Source organism: Centropristis striata, chromosome 15, assembly GCF_030273125.1.
Source record: "Centropristis striata isolate RG_2023a ecotype Rhode Island chromosome 15, C.striata_1.0, whole genome shotgun sequence".
Lineage (NCBI taxonomy): Eukaryota > Metazoa > Chordata > Actinopteri > Perciformes > Serranidae > Centropristis > Centropristis striata.
This window is the reverse complement of record NC_081531.1, coordinates 6,783,217-6,801,738: the sequence shown is the minus strand read 5'-3', so window position 1 is coordinate 6,801,738 and position 18,522 is coordinate 6,783,217. Positions and strand designations below refer to the sequence as shown.

General features: G+C 36.2%; 1 protein-coding gene across 1 annotated transcript in view; it reads right to left on the bottom strand.

Annotated features, from left to right (window-relative positions):
* dscama (Down syndrome cell adhesion molecule a) overlaps positions 1-18,522 on the bottom strand; it is a 171,134-nt gene that overhangs the window by 13,719 nt on the left and 138,893 nt on the right. The window contains exons 12-21 of the mRNA XM_059352352.1: positions 14,766-14,962; positions 13,979-14,075; positions 13,328-13,456; positions 12,132-12,299; positions 9,190-9,260; positions 7,361-7,604; positions 6,652-6,798; positions 2,868-3,023; positions 1,377-1,510; positions 46-199 (exon numbers count right to left, since the gene is read on the bottom strand). Coding sequence (XP_059208335.1) covers positions 46-199; positions 1,377-1,510; positions 2,868-3,023; positions 6,652-6,798; positions 7,361-7,604; positions 9,190-9,260; positions 12,132-12,299; positions 13,328-13,456; positions 13,979-14,075; positions 14,766-14,962 — 1,497 coding nt within the window. The remainder of the gene's footprint in view (positions 1-45; positions 200-1,376; positions 1,511-2,867; positions 3,024-6,651; positions 6,799-7,360; positions 7,605-9,189; positions 9,261-12,131; positions 12,300-13,327; positions 13,457-13,978; positions 14,076-14,765; positions 14,963-18,522) is intronic.

The window sequence follows — 18,522 nt, the reverse complement described above, 5'->3', positions numbered from 1 at the left end:
TACAGTTATTTCAGCTTTCTTGAGCCAGAGCGTAGCTCCACCTACCCTCAGCCATGGGTTTGACAGTGATGATCTCACTGGCGTTTCCACGGCCTGCCGCGGTGACAGCCACCACCCAGATGCTGTACTGTCGGTTCCTGCTCAGGTTGGGGATCCGGTAGAAGAAAACATCTGGAGCTGCTTCAAACTCACTGCTCACCTGGACGGAGGGAGACATTCAGGACGGTCAGAACCTGCAGCTGCACATCAAACTATCCTGTTTTCCATCAATATTTAATGCTGATTTAATATCAAAGGATCAGTCTGCTGATGTTCTGTGTTTCCCTTAATGCCAACAAATGCCTTTAATACACCAAAACCAACAACTCATGTAACCTAGTTACCAATACTGTGTGTCAAAAAACACTGAATAAAACCACTGGTAACCAACTAAATGATGTTTATGTTTATAGATAATTATTAACCATTTACAAAGTGCTATATATATTTAACCTTTAAATGTTTTCAACCAATTTCTTAAAGGTATATGAATCATTTCAAAATCATTAACATGCTTAATATGGTGTTAAAAATGTTATAATGAGTGCAACTAAAACTATTAACAAACTATTAATTATAATTTAATTGTTTGTTATTGGTAAAGTAACTATAAACTTACATTAATAAACCATCTATTTGCCATTTATAAATTATGTAGTTAGTTAAACATTAATAAATTATATATTTACCATTCTAAATGGCCAATATACGGTTTATAAATGATGATTAAACATTAATAAACTATCTGTTTACCATTTATAATTATTATTATTGTAAAGTGTTACCAAACCATTTAACATAAAAAAAAAAATGGTGTTTCTCCATGCTGTTTGGCTGACGATGATGAATGATCAGTTCATTTTAAATTCAAGCAATTCAACATACAAAATTGTTTTTAAACTTAACAAAGTTACTCTAATGTTAAACTGTCTATATATATATATATATATATATATATATATATAAACAATCATTGTAAATTAGACCATTGTTGTCTTCAATTTCTTGTTCATTTTAATGTCTGGTACAACTAAAGGTACATTTGTTTGGACAAATATAATGGTAGCGACAAAAAATGCTGATAAGATTTTAATTTAAGAGCTGATATATAGACATAATGAATTTGGTTATTATCAAGAAAACCATGTTAAATGTCTATATATCAGCTCTTAAATTAAACTCTTATCAGCTATTGTTGTTGTTATCATTATATTTGTCCAAACAAATGTACCTTTAGTTGTACCAGGCATTAAATGAACAGGAAAGCAAGGAGAAAACAAGGCTGGTCTAATCATTTTTTCCATGACTGTACATATATATATATTAAATGTTCCTACCGTGGGGTGTGGGTTGGAGCAGAAAACGGTGTATTTCCTGATGATGCCGTTCACTTTGAGAGGAGGAAGCCAGGACACAAACACCACAGAGTTTGATGCAGCTGCTGCCTTCACACCCGCCGGAGGACCAGGAACTGGAAGGAGAAGATCATCCACTTGATATATTTCCCACATTAAGTTAATATTATTACTCCCCAGACTTTTATGGTGGTTTTTACACTGATTATAAAGCGAGATAACAGACGGCTGAAAGTCATATTTTAGGAGAGTTCCTGCTTCATGTAAGTTACAGCTACAGTTCTCCACTTAATAAGAATATTTAAGAAGCTGCTGCTGACTTGCCTCATTTTTACCACAGGGGTTCACACACTGCTGCAAAATATTCTCAAATCTGCAAAGCTGACATTTCTCCACTTAATGTAAAGATACTATAATTCCTTGAGGCCCTACAGCAGCAAATACAACTTACACATCAGTCTGAGCAACGCTATCTAAACATTAGAAGACTTTGAAAAGATTTGGAGTCTCAATCTCACACTGAGATTTTAGACAGACTGTCAATCTTGCAGGGAAACTATTTACAAGACTACAACTAGATTCTTTTAGCAGTTTTCTCCCATCATGCTCTTAGTAAAAACTTACTAAATTTAGGAGAAGCAGCTTTTGGCTCCAGCTGCTCTAGTGTGTGCAGTGGTTGGTGTTGAAAAAAAAACCAACAACAAAAAGAAGAGAAGACGCCACAAAATGCCCCTCACAAAGCTGAAAAAGGGTTTTTCTGTTTCTGTTTCCTGTTTTTCTGACATGAAAAGTTGACTATTTTACAGTAAAAATAGATATAAGGAAGAATAAAGGAAAGGAACATTTAGAAAATAATTCATGATAAACATTTATGTCCTATTTAATTATAATGTGTTTAATTGAATAATTATTTATCAGCTCTATCAACTTTCATTTAGTTAATCATACATTAATCATTGATTATTTATTACTTATTTATGTATACATTTATGTATACATTTATTTATACATTTTAACTGGGTCTCCTTACTGTTCTCTTTACTAAGAAACATCTAAATATATGACATCACTATATCTTTATTGAGGCATTATTGTGATGTTCCTTTTTCCTGTGTTAGTGGTTTTACTGGCCGGTCTGAACCGGGGACCTTTCCCCCGCTCATCTATTGGTTGGTGATTGTGTTACGTCACTGAGACTTGAGATAATATCAAACTCGTTTGATATGATCCAAACCAAGACTAGGAAAAGACTGATATGAAACAGAGCAGATTACTACCTTAAACTAACCATGGAGATGACGGGAGCGCCGTGACTCCAGTAAAACTAGATTTACTAAAGACTTTCAGCTTTTAGTCTGAGACTGGGGAAATCTGTTGGTCTAAGCCCAGCATTAGACACTAGTTCGCTTTAACAAGTGTAATGTGATTGCTGCCCTTGTGATTGTATTTGCAGAGGTGACTGAATCCTCCTACCGTCCTCCTTGGTGCGGGTGTAGATCTGTTCACTGCGGACTCCGTCTCCAGCTCTGGTGAAGGCCAACACCTGGATGCTGTAGTTGGTGTACTTCTCCAGTCCGTCCAGCTCCAGAGAGGGTTTAGAGGTTGTCACATTCCTGATCTCTCCCAGCTCTGACGGACAGAAAACAGGACAGGAGAGAGTGGAGGGAGTAAAGTCAGATTTAGTGAGGACGAGTCAGGTCAAAGGTTCTTCTGCTGTAAATAAAGCCACAGTGATACGACAAGCTGCCACGGCTCCAAACATGGAGCTAATGTATTATACAGCAGAACACATACATAAAAGTAGATGTCACAGCACAGCCTTGGATATGATGTCATATTCAATCACAAAGCTTAAACAACCCTGCGTCCAAGGTCTGCTGCCGTGGCAACCTTGACTGGCAACCTGCTCCCCTCAGCTGTTAGGCTCTGAATTATTAATGTCTCTGTGTCACTTCCTGTCCACACGACTTCTTAACAATGTTTTGTCTCCCGCTTTTCTCTCCAGGCCGGCTGCATCTCTTCTTCTATGTCATGGGTGTCAAACACGCGGCACACGGGCCAATTGCGGCCCTCGTGACGATATTTTGTGGCCCCCACCTTGATATGAAAGTTAAATGTGAGTTTTATATGAATGGCACTTTACCGTGTTGTGTGTAGAAGGTCTCTTTATTCCACAAGCTGGAGCTTTGTTTCACTGGTTTCTATGACGACGTTAACCAAAAGAAAGGCAGCTGCTACCGGAGCGTTTATTATCTACCGTGTTGTTGTTACCGGTAATTTTGTGTCTTTTTTTATTAACTTTGTGTCTTTTTTTAGTAATTTTGTGTCTTTTTCTAATAATTTTGTGTCTTTTTTTGTAATTTTGTGTTTTTTTAAGGTAATTTTGTGTTTTCCAGTAATTTTGTGTCTTTTTTTTAGTCATTTCATGTCTTTTTTTGGTCATTTTGTGTATTTTTTTAAAGTAATTTGAAAAAACACGAAATTACCTTACAAAAACACACAAAATGACGAAAGAAGACACAAAATTACCCCAAAAATACACAAAACTACTAAAAAAGACACAAAATTATTAGAAAAAGATACAAAATTATTTAAAAAAACCCCACAAAATTACCAAAAAAGACACAAAATAGTGTAAACTGCAATGAGCAGATTCCAGAAACACTGGAGCGCTGATACAAGCTGCAGCAGTGTTTGTTATGTAGAGCTGTATCTCCCTCTACTGGTCACTGACAGAACATGCTCTCATACTGATGACTGGCTCTATTTATACCACTGGGACTGAGTGGTATAACAAGAATAGTGTACAACAGTTTCAGTGCAGAAGATGCACATTCATTGTGGAGTGTCTAGTGTTAACTATATAGTATTTACATTAACGACAAGCCAAACCATTTAGGACCAATACGATGTAACTTTGAGCATTGACCCACAGAGCTGCAGACTGTTACCATGCAGACTAGTGCTGGCTGTCAAGTCTGCAGCCTCATGTTCTATAGGCAGGCCAACATGATGTGACAGTGCAGGGGTCAAAGGTAATCGTGCTGTCACAACCAATCCCACTGACACAAACCGGCATGTGACAATGGCATGGCATGCTGTCTGACTCCAGCAGGACCATGCAGACAGCAGTCCAGCTACTCACATACCCACAATACACCTGTGTAACCAAGCATTAGCTTACTCTTTAGCTTCAGTAATTAACATATTACTTTATTCTACACAATTTTTTGCTCACAACCTTAGCATTAACCCTTTATCGGGCGAAGAACTATATTTGGTAACTTCAGCGGATATTAAAATGAGGTCCCCATGTCTCTCTGTTTGGTCGTCTATAATATTTCCAGAAATGATTTTTTACTAGATTAAAGTGGCAAATCTACAATAAAGAAAGTTGCAGATTTAAGAGATTTAAAGTGGAAAATCGGCGCAAAGTCACAGATTTACGAGAAAAAAAGTGAAGAAGGCTACTTTTTTCTCACAGATTCACCACTTTAAATCTCATAAATCTGCACATTTTTTCTCGTAGATTTGCCACTTTAACCTCACAAATTTGTAACTTTTTACCGTTAATTTAAGATTTTTTTTTGTCATAAATTTGATATTTTTTTCTCACAAATTTGTAACTTTTTACCATTAATTTGTGATTTTTTTTTATAAATTTGTAACTTTTTTCTCAAAATACATATGCTATATACATATTACACATCCTGGCAGTATGTAACATCCTCAAATATTCTCTATGGTTGAGAACATAAGGAGAACATAGGGTTGAACATAACCCTCGTGTTATGTTCGTTTCCCTGGAAAAGCAATTATGTTCGTGGGTCAGTTTGACCTGTTTAATCATCCAAAAGTAACAGAAACTAAAAAATCCCAAGAAACATTGTTTGTATTTCATGAATAACTCCATTACTAACCATTTCAATCAATATTTAGTGCAATGGTGTTCTTTACCTCTCACAGGTCATGGTTCAATGAAGATAATTCACTTGTTTTTCATAAAAAATGCATGTTAAAACTTTTTTTTTATGTACACTGGAATGGTTTTACATGACATTGATTTAAAAAAATAGTTTTTTACATTTTTATTATTTTTATTTTTATGAAAAAATACTTTTAACTATTTTTTTTTAATTTTTAAATTTTTAAATGGGTCAATTTGACCCGCAACATAACAGGAGGGTTAAGCAGAAAATACTGGATAAAAAAACTCAGATTAAGACTAAACGTCAGCAGTAAACAAACAAACAAACACATCTGATGGAGCCACTGAAGCATTTATGACCCAACTAAAGTTATTCTCTCTAGTTCCCTCTGTGTGGAAATCTACAGTGGTTTTCTATATTTATAAGTAATAAAACAACGATTCAATTGCTGCCCAGAATATCCTCACCAATAATTTTGAGAAAGTGATATATAATAATAAAAATTATTCTTTTACTATTCTTCTATTTTCTTCTACAGCTACGGAAAAAAATGAAGAGACCACTGCAAAATGATCAGTTTTGCTGGTTTTACTATTTATAGCTATGTGTTTGAGTAAAATGGACATTTCTGTTTCATTCTATAAAGTGCTGACAACATTTCTCTCAAATCTGAAATTAAAATATTGCCATTTAGAGCATTTATTGGCAGAAAAAGATGCAGAGATGTTTTCAGACCTGGAATAATGCAAAGAAAACACGTTCATATTCATTTTTAAACAACACTAATATTTTAACTTAGGAAGAGTTTAGAAATCAAATATTGGTGGGATAATAATAAGTGATTCATTCAAACGAACAAATAGTATGTTTATATTCAGTATAAACTGAATGTATAAACTGTTTTGAGTGCATTTATTTACTATATAGAACATTTGCAAAGCAGATTTTTAAAGAATTTCCGGTATTGTTTACATCCACATTTTCAGAGCTGACAGACATCTTCTTCCCTGTATTTGCTGGTACACTGGAAAAAAATCCCTAATTCCTAATTTTATTTACACAGTTTATTATTTAACTACTTATTGTTTGTTGGTGTTACTTTTGTTTAGCCATATAATTAATACACATTTGACCTGATTCATGTACTTTAATGCTGTATGAAGCAGATCACAAATGAAAAATAGCAGACTAAATGTGCAGTTGTATATATATATATATATATGTCTGTATAAGCTGCAAAAACTGAATAATAAAATATAATAATATTTATAATAATAATAAAATTTAAGTTTAAAAAAAAAAGAAGGAGTCAATAAATCCAGGTGTACCTCCATCAGGCAGGTTGGCCCAGTAGATGACCCTGAAGCCCAGCAGGTTCCCGTTGAGAGCGTCTTTGGGAGGAGTCAGCCAGGACAGAGAGATGACTTCTGGGGACGTGGCGGTGGCCTGGACGTTCTCTGGAGGACGGCTTGGGACTGAGGGGACAGAACCAGAACAGAGACTCTCAGGAGAAACTAAAGGACCAACATCATGTAGCAGCTCCCTCTGATCTCCACTAGGCTGTGGTAGATCCTCACACATTAAACCAGACAACAGGACATTCACAGCTAGTTGGTGGCAGCAAGAATGAGAAATTATGTATATGATATACTATGGTTGACGGATAAGAAAATAATTAAATAATAAAAATACTACATATTTATTTGCCATTAAGTTGCTTTATATATCAAGAAAATTTCTTATTTGAAGTGTTGAGTACCAGTGGAAGCCTAGATAAGTATTTTATACTTCAGCCTACTCCCTTTTTTTCGGACCAAAATGATAACAGGAAATGCGTAGTGAATATTAAGTTAACTGGTTCTTATATCTATCTTAATACTTAGACGGGGCAGATGCATGTATATGTATAGGGCTATATATACTGTGTGTGTGTAAATGTTTATGTTTATGTACATCTGTATAACGGTGCATCTCAATACATTAGAATATGATGAAAATTACAACTTGACTGAGTTTGATGTCATGTTCCTGTCTCACCGTCCTCCAGTGTGGTAGCAGCGACCTCAGTGGACGAGGGTCCCGTCCCAGCGCTGTTGCTGGCCTGCACCACCACTCCGTACTGTGTGAACTTCTTCAGGTTGTCCAGCACCAGGCTCTCTGCATTGTCCCCTGTGGTCTCCACACTGATCACACTGAACTGGTAGTTTCCACCGGAGCTGTACTCCCTGTAGCCCACCTGGTAACCTCTGATGGCTCCATTCTGCAGGTGCTTCTTCGGTGCCTGAAGAGAGAAACACAGAGGTTGTTTGAGACAATGAATTTTGTTTGATTTGAGTTAAAAAGAACCACAAGACAAAATAGTCAACATTTAACCAGAGACTGATGAATAACACCTTATGGTCAAGCTCTACAGTCATGGAAAAAATGATTAGACCACCCTTGTTTTCTCCTGCTTTCTTGTTAATTGTAATGCCTGGAACAACTAAAGGTACATTTGTTTGCACAAATATAATGATAACAATAAAAACAGCTGATAAGAGTTTAATTTAGGAGCTGATATCTGGACATTTTCTATAGTTTTCTTGATAAAGATTTTGGTTATTATCAAGAAAATCATGTAACCATCCAAACAAATGTACCTTTAGTTGTACCAGGCATTAAAATGAAAAAGAAAATTAAGAAAAACAAAGGTCTAATAATTTCTTCCATGACTGTATTTTGGTGAATAAATAAAACGCCCAGGTCGAGTCCCTCTTCTGATCCACCTTGTCAACAGAACCAGACAGGGCCAGTGCCCTACAAGCATACCTCAAGAAAATGAGACACCCCAAGGTCTTTCTGTCTGGATCCACTCTCACATCAGAGTGCAAAAAGGTTTCAATGACCCCTTTGAGTTAATAAACACATGACCCAGCAATTTACCAAACTAGGAGGAAAGACCCACAAATAGGCTTTAATAATACTTCAGGAGCCCTCACATCCACTAGGAATTTGAAAAACTGCCTTCAGTAAGAAGATACAGGGTAGAGCAACAAGAAACATCTCAGAAACAAGACCCAGTCTTCATTTCAGATAGGCTATAGGCTATTCAGTTTATATATTTTTCCATTAAAAATGCAGTTATCTATAGCCAGATTGCAAGAGAAATACAGTAAGAATTTCAAGCATTTACAAGCACTTAATCCAAAATCAAAATCAAAATCCAAGCACTTTTTAAACCTTAAAATTCAAGAAGAATTTTCAAGGATTTCAAGCATCCGTACGAACACTGAAAATGGTGTAGTATATTTTATGTTGCATGTGGTATACTTTGTTACTTTTCCTGACCTTTAAGCCCATACTGACTGAGTGCATAAAAGCAAGCATCAAGCCAGAGACTCCTTGCAAGGTAATATAACTTGCTATAGGACTTTGAGATGATGTCAGATATTGGAGGTGTTTGGGAGCATAATATAAACAGTATGAGTTGTTTCCTTTTAAGGTTTAAAAGTAGACCTAGCAGCTTGACTAACCAAAGTCACAGCTGGGAGACGACCAGTACATCTTCAACCTTCTGCTGCTTGATGCTGAGCAGCACAACTGGAGCTGGAGCAGATTAAATACTGAGTACAAAGACTCAGAGCTTCCCTGGATGCTTTCACCCCACAGCTGTCTACTTGTTACTGGATCACCCAGGACGCATGTTAATGCAAGTCTGAACAGGACCACTGACTTAAAGTGGTGAACAGTGGTGACATTTATTTGAGGATTTGATGCAGTCATTTTCAGTCCGTGTCGTCCCTGATTGTACCTTCCTGGACACAGCTACATACTCACCTCTCTGAAACATAGACACATTTTTAACCCACATGTTTGGATTAACTCACCCTCCAAGTGACTCGGATGCTCTGAGAGGAGAGGGCTTCCAGCTGCACCTCCTGAGGAGGTCCATCAGGAGCTGAGATCACAAATGTACATGTTAGAAATCTCTACCTGCTCAACATTTATCTACAATATTTTTAAGAATGCTGTTGCAAACAACATTGTTAAAACAGCAGTTAAATGGGCTGTCAGACATCATATTATAGAGATGGAGTTCTTTACCAGATGGGAAAAGGTATTTATTCCATAATTTAGTCCCTAAATGTTAGAAATCTTGGAGGATGAAAATCTAATGATTGACCCTCTTGGATAAGAGTGAACTTGAGAAAGTTTTCATGATCTGAAAATTATTTTTAAATTGAACATTGTTAAGTTTGCCAGCTTGCAGTAGGTCAAAAACTCCACAGGGGACCTTTAAGTACCACTCTGTTGTGATGGATTGCATCATTTTTTGAGATGAATTGATCTAATAGTGGTAAATAAAAACACATATCTAAGAGATATTGATGTCATGAACAGTGAATATCTGAAGGTTCAGATGACCATGTGACTCAGATGTTAGAAATCTGTACCTGCCCAACATTTATCTAAAATATTTTTAAGAATGCTGTTGCAAACAACATTGTTAAAACAGCAGTTAAATGGGCTGTCAGACATCTTTTGAAACATATTATAGCGATGGAGTTCTTTACCAGATGGGAAAAAAAGGTATTTATCCATAATTTAGTCCCTAAATGTAACAATAAATTGACCTCTGCATGTTAGAAATCTTGGTGGATGAAAATCTAAAGATTGATGCGTTGGATAAGAGTGAACTTGAGAATTAAATTTAAAATAAGTGCTTTGGAAAGTTTTCATGATCTGCATATACCTCATAATTAAAAACACATATCTAAGAGATATTGATGTCATGAACAGTAAATATCTGAAGGTTCAGATGATCATGTGACTCAGATGTTAGAAATATCTACCTGCCCAACATTTGTCTGAAATATTTTTAGAATGCTGTTGCAAACAACATTGTTCTGCACAAAACCCCTAAAAACAAAGCTGCAGAAGAGAGTCTGAGTCGAGCCATTACAGGCTATTATACCAAATGTGCTGGTTGTATTTATAGGAGGTGCTGGAGGTGAGGAGGAGTGAGGAGTGAGGAGCTCTGTGGGGGGCTGCAGGGAGGGCAGATGAAGGGATGGGGGCTGATTTGCAGATGGGTCCAGCCTCAGTCTATTGACCGTAGTGTGACATTTACTACTGAGGCCGCTAATTGAAATTTTCTGCTTTTAGTGCGAGGTCAGCGTGTGTTCAATAATGCAACAGAGCCAACGGAGCTGATGTCACCAGGCTGGTAATGAATTGACTCAGTCGGCCCTTCACCTCTTTTTACCTCTTGGATTTGGTCCTGTGATTTGTTGTGTCATGGTGACAAATTCAGGATATTATTTTATTGTGTCTTAGCTGAGTATGAATTTTTTTTTCTTACTTTTTTATTATCAAATAAAGTTTGATTTGATTTGATTTGATTTGAGACCATCATTTTTGAAACTACAGATATTATCTGGCTAACTGATGTTTTTGGGTTATAAGGAAGGACATTCATTTACTTATTATTATTTTTAATTATCAAAAAAAAAAATAGCTTTCTCTCAAAATGGAAATTGAGATTTTTGGAAAAATTGTTTTTTCATTTTTTTTTTAATTTTAACGACTCTTCACTTCTTTTTTTCCAGATGTGTATTTGCTACATCACTGTCAATTGTAATGGGACAGAGCATTTTCATTGTATTGTCTGTATTACGAAATAAGTAATTGGATATTTGTTTTCTGTGGCCACAGTGTTGTTTGTTGTTTTTGTCTATGTTGGAAAATGCAATAAAAAATATAAAAAAAAAATAAAAAAATAAAAAAAAACTACAGATATTATTTCAAAATTTGAATCTAATAACAAAACAATTTGCTTTATAACAAATCTTATGCTTCTGATGGGTAAGTTGCACATCCACACGATGAAGTTTTCCAAATCCCTCCTTAACTTTAACGTTTTCACAAGAGAATTAAAATTTTATATCAAAACTTTTGAGTTGATGTCAAATAAAAAACGTGAACGCACTCTCATACACTTTAAAACCCCCAGAATAATGTAAACGGAAACACCTTATAACCTATGTGCCTTATTATGTTATTATCTTATTTTTATATATATATTTAATTCTACAGATACTGTCTTGTTTATATACTGAATGCCTGTATTTCCTTCATTGTTAACCCTTTGATGCACAACATGGGTCTAAAGTGACCCGACTGAGTTTTTATATTCTATATCTTTGCAATAAATTAATTTCATCATTCAGTATTCCAGGTTTCATCAATCAATTTGTTTTTGATCATCATACATCCTCATTTTTTGTTTTCATTTCTTACTTTTTGAATAAAACCCCTTTTTGTATCACTACGCTTCTAATGCACTACATGGGTCAAACATTTCATTATGGGGGTGTTGTGTGTATAATTCTAAGGAAAAATTAATTTAATCGATTTTGGAATAAGGCTGAAACATAAAAAAATGTGGAAAAAGTGAAGCGCTGTGAATACCTTCCAGATACACACTATGTGTGACAAAATGATACATAAGCATGTTAAACATATTAAATATATGAGTGCGGAAAGTAACTATTTGAAAGAAATTACTATTATTATAGTATTAGGTAATTTAATTTTTAATCAAATTTGGATGAATGAGTCATTTTTGCCCCATGTGTGTATTAGAAGGGTTGTCCATATGTTGTGCATCAAAGGCTTAATAAAGATCTGGGGGAAAAAATGGTAACAAATTCAACTTTCTATTACTGTAACTGTATATGCATTGAAAAAAAGACTGAAAGACGAGAGTCTGGGACATTTGTGGATGATTTCGTCGGTACAGAATCCAACACAGTCAGTTTCTTCTCACCTGCTTCGTCGGTGGTGATGGTGAGCTCGTTGCTGGCTTCGCTCTTGCCGATCAGGTTCTTGGCGAACATGCGGATGTTGTAGGTGGAGGAGGGGTGGAGGTCGATGATGGTGGCCTGGTTGAGCTGGGGCGACACATCTTTGGTCTTCTGAGCGGTGTCCCAGGAGGCTGCAGAGGGGAGAGGGTGAAGGTTTATTGGGGTTGCTCAAGTCAAAGCTAAGTGCATTAGGGCAGGCTGTATTAAACCAAAGTGCTGAGACAAAGTGAATACAGGGAAAATCAACCAGAACCAGGCGGCAACCTCCGGGTCTGAGCAGGGAGGCAAACCAGGAAGTGCCTTAAGCTGCATTCTACTGAAAATTCCAGCAGGGGGCGCTAAGTTTGGCTGCAGAAACATTTCTGTCCATTCATTTCAATGCAAAATGAGAAAACTTCTCACTTGATTCGCTAGTAAAAAATCTCCTTCAAGACAAGTAAATAATGGCCTCATTTAGAAGAAAATAGAAGGTAAAGAATCGTATGATTTGGGGCGGGGCTACCTTTGATTGACAGGTCACTAACAAGGCGAGCCGTCATCAGTTTCAAATCTATGATAACCAAAAACTCTGCCTTCTACTGTAACTGTTTTTAATGTTTTTGCATGTTTTTTTGTTTGTGCTGTTTCATGTTTTTTCTCTGTACTCTGTTTCATGTTTTCTCTGTACTCTTGACATCATTGCAAATGAGGGGTTGCCCTCAATGATTCCTAGAGAAAATAAATAAAGGATAAATGAAATCAGGAGGGAAACAGAACAATGCGTATCCACGGCAACGTGTCAATAAAGTTATGTAAAACGTTATATAGACATAAAAATGGATGTTTAGCGGTTTGGTCTCATAACTTTGACCCTTTCACTGTATTTTCACTTAATGACAGTTTATTTGAACGTTTTGTTCAGTAAAAATGTCTTGTTCAGCGTTTGGTTGGACTAACAGACACTCCAAGGAGTCGCTGTTCAGTTTTCTGAGGTAAGCTATGAACATTTTTTAAAACTAACATCCCAGTTAATGCTCCAGTTAATGCTAACATGAATTAGCAGCGGCTTCTCTCAGTCAGGTTGAGGTGTAGAGTATTATTTATATCCAGTCTATGACCAGAACTCATGATTCTTTATGTCAAATCATTTAGATTTTGCTCCTTTGATCTTCTCTTGTACCTGATTTGTTCTTGCTCTCAATATCGAAGCCTGTGATTGGGCTGTTGCCATCAAAACCCATCGTCCAGCGCAGTGCAATGGTCCTGTCCTTCACTTCTCTGATCTCCACCTCTGGGGGGTCCGGGGGCTCTGCAAGGCACAATGATGACAAACACTTTGTTATTTTGTTGTGACTGGACTTAAATATCAGACAATGAAATGCTTTTATATGCAACTGCTGTGAAGGCTGAACAGTCCAGTGTTTTCTTTTCTTTGAGCAGTTGAAGTAGGTGAAGACATAGATTTTTTTTAGGTTTATTTTTATTTGCACAGTTAGAATTACATAAAATGACGAAGATAACAAATAATGTAAAGTGCAGGGAGAGGCAGAAAACCCAGATGGGCTTATTTAAAGCCTCCACCTAAAATGTCATAGTTATAAGAAAGTAATAAACTGATAATAGAAAAAACATTATGTATAATATCAGCAACAAGTTATAATGACAAAAACAATATAAAAACAAAAATGAACATGATATAAAAGTGAGAAAGAATATTTGAGACATTTGATAAATCATTAATATAAATAAGAAATAATAGTGGTCCAAGAATGGATCCCTGTGGAACCTCACAAAGTAGTGTAGCTTTGTTGGGATAGCAGTGAAGACAAACCTTGCACTGTGAGCTGGATGATTCCTCTGTCTTCACCAAAAGAGTTGATGGCGTGGCATGAGAAGAAGCCAGAGTCCTCCCTCACCGTGGGCATGATCTGACGGGAGAAACGGAACGAGATGAGATCAAATAAAACACACTGTGCACTTGGATGTTCACTGGTCACTTGTGGAGATACTGATGTCAAACCAAAAGCAGAACCACCATGACGGTTTCTCAGCAGGATTACAGAAAAATTACTGGCCCAGTTTTCACACAACTAACATTAAGCCTCTGGAGTCCACGAAAGCACTGGAGCAAGACTTCTTCATGACGTTGCAACGTAAAAATTAAGCAGCATCGAGTCATGTTTCCATGTCCAATTTAGCATTTAAGCATTCAGCATTTTTAATGCAGTATTTTGTCTTTAATGTTTTTTTGTGTGATATTTGTCAATTTTTGTGTGTTTTTTTGTCATTTTTTGTGTGTTTTCTGTGTGTTTTTTGTAATAACCAAATTTAAAAAAGTATATTTTCAGTATATTTTCATTTTCAGTGTGTGTTTGTGTTTTAAGTGGGTTTTTATGTGGGTTTTTTGTAAAAAAAAAAACAAAACAAAACAAAAAAGGTCACCCTTTTATGTGTGTTTTTTTATGTTTTTTTGTCATTTTTTTGTGTGTTTTTCTGTGTGTTTTTTGTAATTTTTGTAAAAAAAAAAGAAGAAAAAAAAAGGAAGAAGTCAGAAGAAATATGATAAAAGCTTCATGTGCTTTGGCTTTATATATAAAATACCCTTCCTAGCGTCCTACCTGCAGCGTGGAGATGACTTCATCTCCCACCTCCTTGACAGAAACCACGTAGCGGCTGGTCTCGGGGTTGATGATGCGTTCCTCCTTCTCCCAGCGTACCATGATGGGTTTCTCTCCGTGCGCCGTGCAGCTCATCTTCTTCTCTTCACCCTGCGTTGCCAGCGTGGTGTTGGGGTACGATGTGATCATGGCGGGGACTGGTGCGGAAATAAAGTGGAGAAAAAGAGAAGGAAGAGATCTTGTGAGATTTAGTTTCTATATGAACCACAGAGGTGCTTGAAAAGACCGTGAGACCCATTTTTCTACTTCAAATAAGATGAAATCACTATGCAAACTGCAAATTATTTGTTTCTTACCAAGATATAAAAAAAAAACTTAGAACATTAGGTTGATTCACTTTAAATGGTACTAAAATTGATATTGAGTCATGTTAAATCATGTTAATTATGTGTGGCTAATCTGTACATTGCAAAAAACATGAAGTTTACCAAGTATTTTCTTCTTATATCTAGCAATAGTATCTTAATTATATTGTTTTGAGTATAATTTACCTACTGACCATAGCTTCATGTGCTTATTTAATTATTAGTATTATTATTATGTGCTTATGTGATTATCTTATTGTTTAAAGACTTGATTTTAGGATTGACATTGTGAGCTTTTTCATGCTTTTCAAGCTATTCGACTGTTGAAAATGGTGAGTTTTTACCTAACATATTGGCTCCAGTTGAGAGTTTTAGTTGCATGTAGTTTGAATGTTATTTCATATATTCATACATATTGCACACTTTTAATTCATGCTTAAAAATCAAAAAGCAATGCTGGTTTGTGGCTCTTTAATCACAATAAATGTCATCTAACTGTGTTATAGCACTTGCATGGAAAAGAAGTTGCTCACATCAGATTCATAAAGTTTTCCGAGCATTGTTAATGTAGTGAAAGTGAACGAACAGCTTCCTTTCAGGTTGTGTTGGAGGCCTCGGCTGCCTCGGTGTGAATCTTGTATCTGAGGCTCCTAAATGGTACAGTGATGCTCTAACAACACTCTGAAGACAACACACTAACGACATACATGCCTCATTACACCCACAGCAGAGTGTATAACAACCCTCTGCTCCCAGATGCTCACACACACTCACACCCACACACACACACACACAAGCTTGTGCAAGCACACAGATGTGTGTGTGAGCTCTTGCATCCACTCGCACAAACACAAACACACAAAGCGTGACTTCAGTGATGTGATGCGAAGTGTCAGGCAAGAGGTTGCAAACATTTAAGCCTCATCTCTTATTCACTCTGCAGCCATTTGGGGCTTGGCTATGGAAAAGAACGCTGATTTATTTTGCATGACAAGTATGAATTTTTTGTGAGACACATTTGGTAAAAGTGAGGGAGGAAAAAAAGCTCCGGCTTTGCTTAAACGTTATCGTTTTAATGCACATCTACTCTCATTCTGCAGTGTAAGTGGCTCAGAGGTGATGCAGGGCCATGTTGTTGAGAGGGATACTGTGCAGGGTGACAAAAGTAAATATGGTGAGAAGATCTACACTGTTAGGTGTGTAGAGGAAGTCCTGTACAATAAGCATGGAAGGGATTTCAGCATCCAGTATCTGGAGGGGTAATACAGTCATGGAAAAAATTATTAGACCACCTTTTTATTCAATTTCTTGTTCATTTTAATGCCTGATACAACTAAAGGTGCATTTATTTGGACAAATATAATGATAACAACAAAAATAGCTGATAAGAGTTTAATTTAACCCAGATTTATTAGATTTAAAGTGGTGAATCTGCGAGAATTTTATTTTATTTTTTTCACTTTTTACTTTTTAAATCTGCGACTTTTTTCGCGCAGATTTGCCACTTTAATCTAGTAAATTTGCAACTTTTTTCTCTAAATATTACAAATCCATGCGGTTCTATGACCTCACGGAGAGACATGGGGACCCCATTTTGATATCCACTGAAGTTACCGAATATAGTTCTTTGCCCGATAAAGGGTTAAGAGCTGATATCTAAACATTTTCCATGGTTTTCTAGATAATAATAATAAGCTGATATCTAGACCTTTTCCATGGTTTTCTAGATAATGATTTTGGTTATTGTCAAGAAAACCATGGAAAATGTCTAGATATCAGCTTATTATTATTATCTAGAAAACCATGGAAAATGAATAAAATGATAAATAAATCTATTTTACAACATGACATGTTGATATGAGATTAATCTGCAAGAAGGCAGAGACACAAAAGCAAACAAACACCAGACAATGTGAGTGTCTCTGCAACATGGAGAAGGCTCAGAGACGAGGCATCAGCTCATGTCTATGTATATGCACATGTGCACAAACGTGTGTGTGTGTGTGTGTGTGTGTGTGTGTGTGTGTGTGTGAGGAGCCCAGCTGAGCCAGCCCTGAGGCACACTTTTCGGCCCTGTAATTGTTGTGTTGATGTATTTCTTTAATATCCAGTGGAATTATGGGAGCAGCACTGCAGGGAGGAGTGACGAGAGAAAAAAGGAAAGAAAAGAAAGAAAGAGAGGAGGTGAAGAAGGAAAAAGGGAGTCCCCTGTCTCATTAGGCATCAACTCCCCTGATATCTAATTGAGCCTGAACACAACACATGGGGCAAAGCATGCAGCAGATACAGGCTTCAGCTGCTGGTTTCATCATAAATATTATCTTATATCCATCACTGAGCGTCACTTTGTCTCTTTGAATCATCACCGGTTCATCTTACAATGAAAATCTTTGTTTGTATTTTCCTGCTGGATTTCACTGTTTTATGAATAATCTGCAATATGCACAAAATTATCTGTTTTTAAAATGTATTGGTGTGCTTAAACGAAGCATAAATACACTGCAAAAAAAATGTCTGTGATTTTACGGTGAAAAACTGCTAAACCATGACAGTAAAAGGCCGTAAAATGATAAATGGGTTAATTCAGTTTCAGTAACAATGAAACAGTGTAAATGTATATATCAGCCAAAACAATATTTTTTACAGTATTTTTTCTAAATACATTACTCCACTGTACAATACACTGGCACTGTCTTTTTTGGGTCATTTTGTGTATTTTTTTAGTCATTTTGTGTCTTTTTGTGTCTTTTTTTGGTCATTTTGTGTCTTTTTGTGTCTTTTTTTTGTCATTTTGTGTCTTTTTGTGTCTTTTTTTAGTCATTTTGTGTCTTTTTGTGTCTTTTTTTGGTCATTTTGTGTCTTTTTTTAGTCATTTTGTGTCTTTTTGTGTCTTTTTCTAGTCATTTTGTGTCTTTTTTTAGTCATTTTCTGTCTTTTTTAGTCCTTTAGTCCAACATAAAATGTGATTTTGAATCTTCTTTTTAACACTATGCTGCTCAATAAATAAAAAAAATCAATGTTGCAAATGTGAACAAAGGTGTCAAATCTAACATATCAGAGGGTTCCATCCAGTTCTATCATTTTATACTAAATAAATTTAAGCTTGTCTCCAGTTTGACTTGGTATATCATCATCAAACTGAAACCAATAAGATGTGATGTGTTTATGAGGAAGATGGCAATGAACAGTGTGTTTTAGTCCCAAACGTGTCTATTTTTCATCCGAAGATTATTCCTAGAAATCTAGTGCTGCATCTGTAGAATAGGTACAATAGGATAAAACATCAACAAGCATTAGAGCTTTTGGAGAACCAAAGAATAATGAGCGGAGTGTGTATAGTGTTTACTGCGCAGCACAGCGAGTCTTTCATGTGGAGGTGAGGAGAGCCCTGT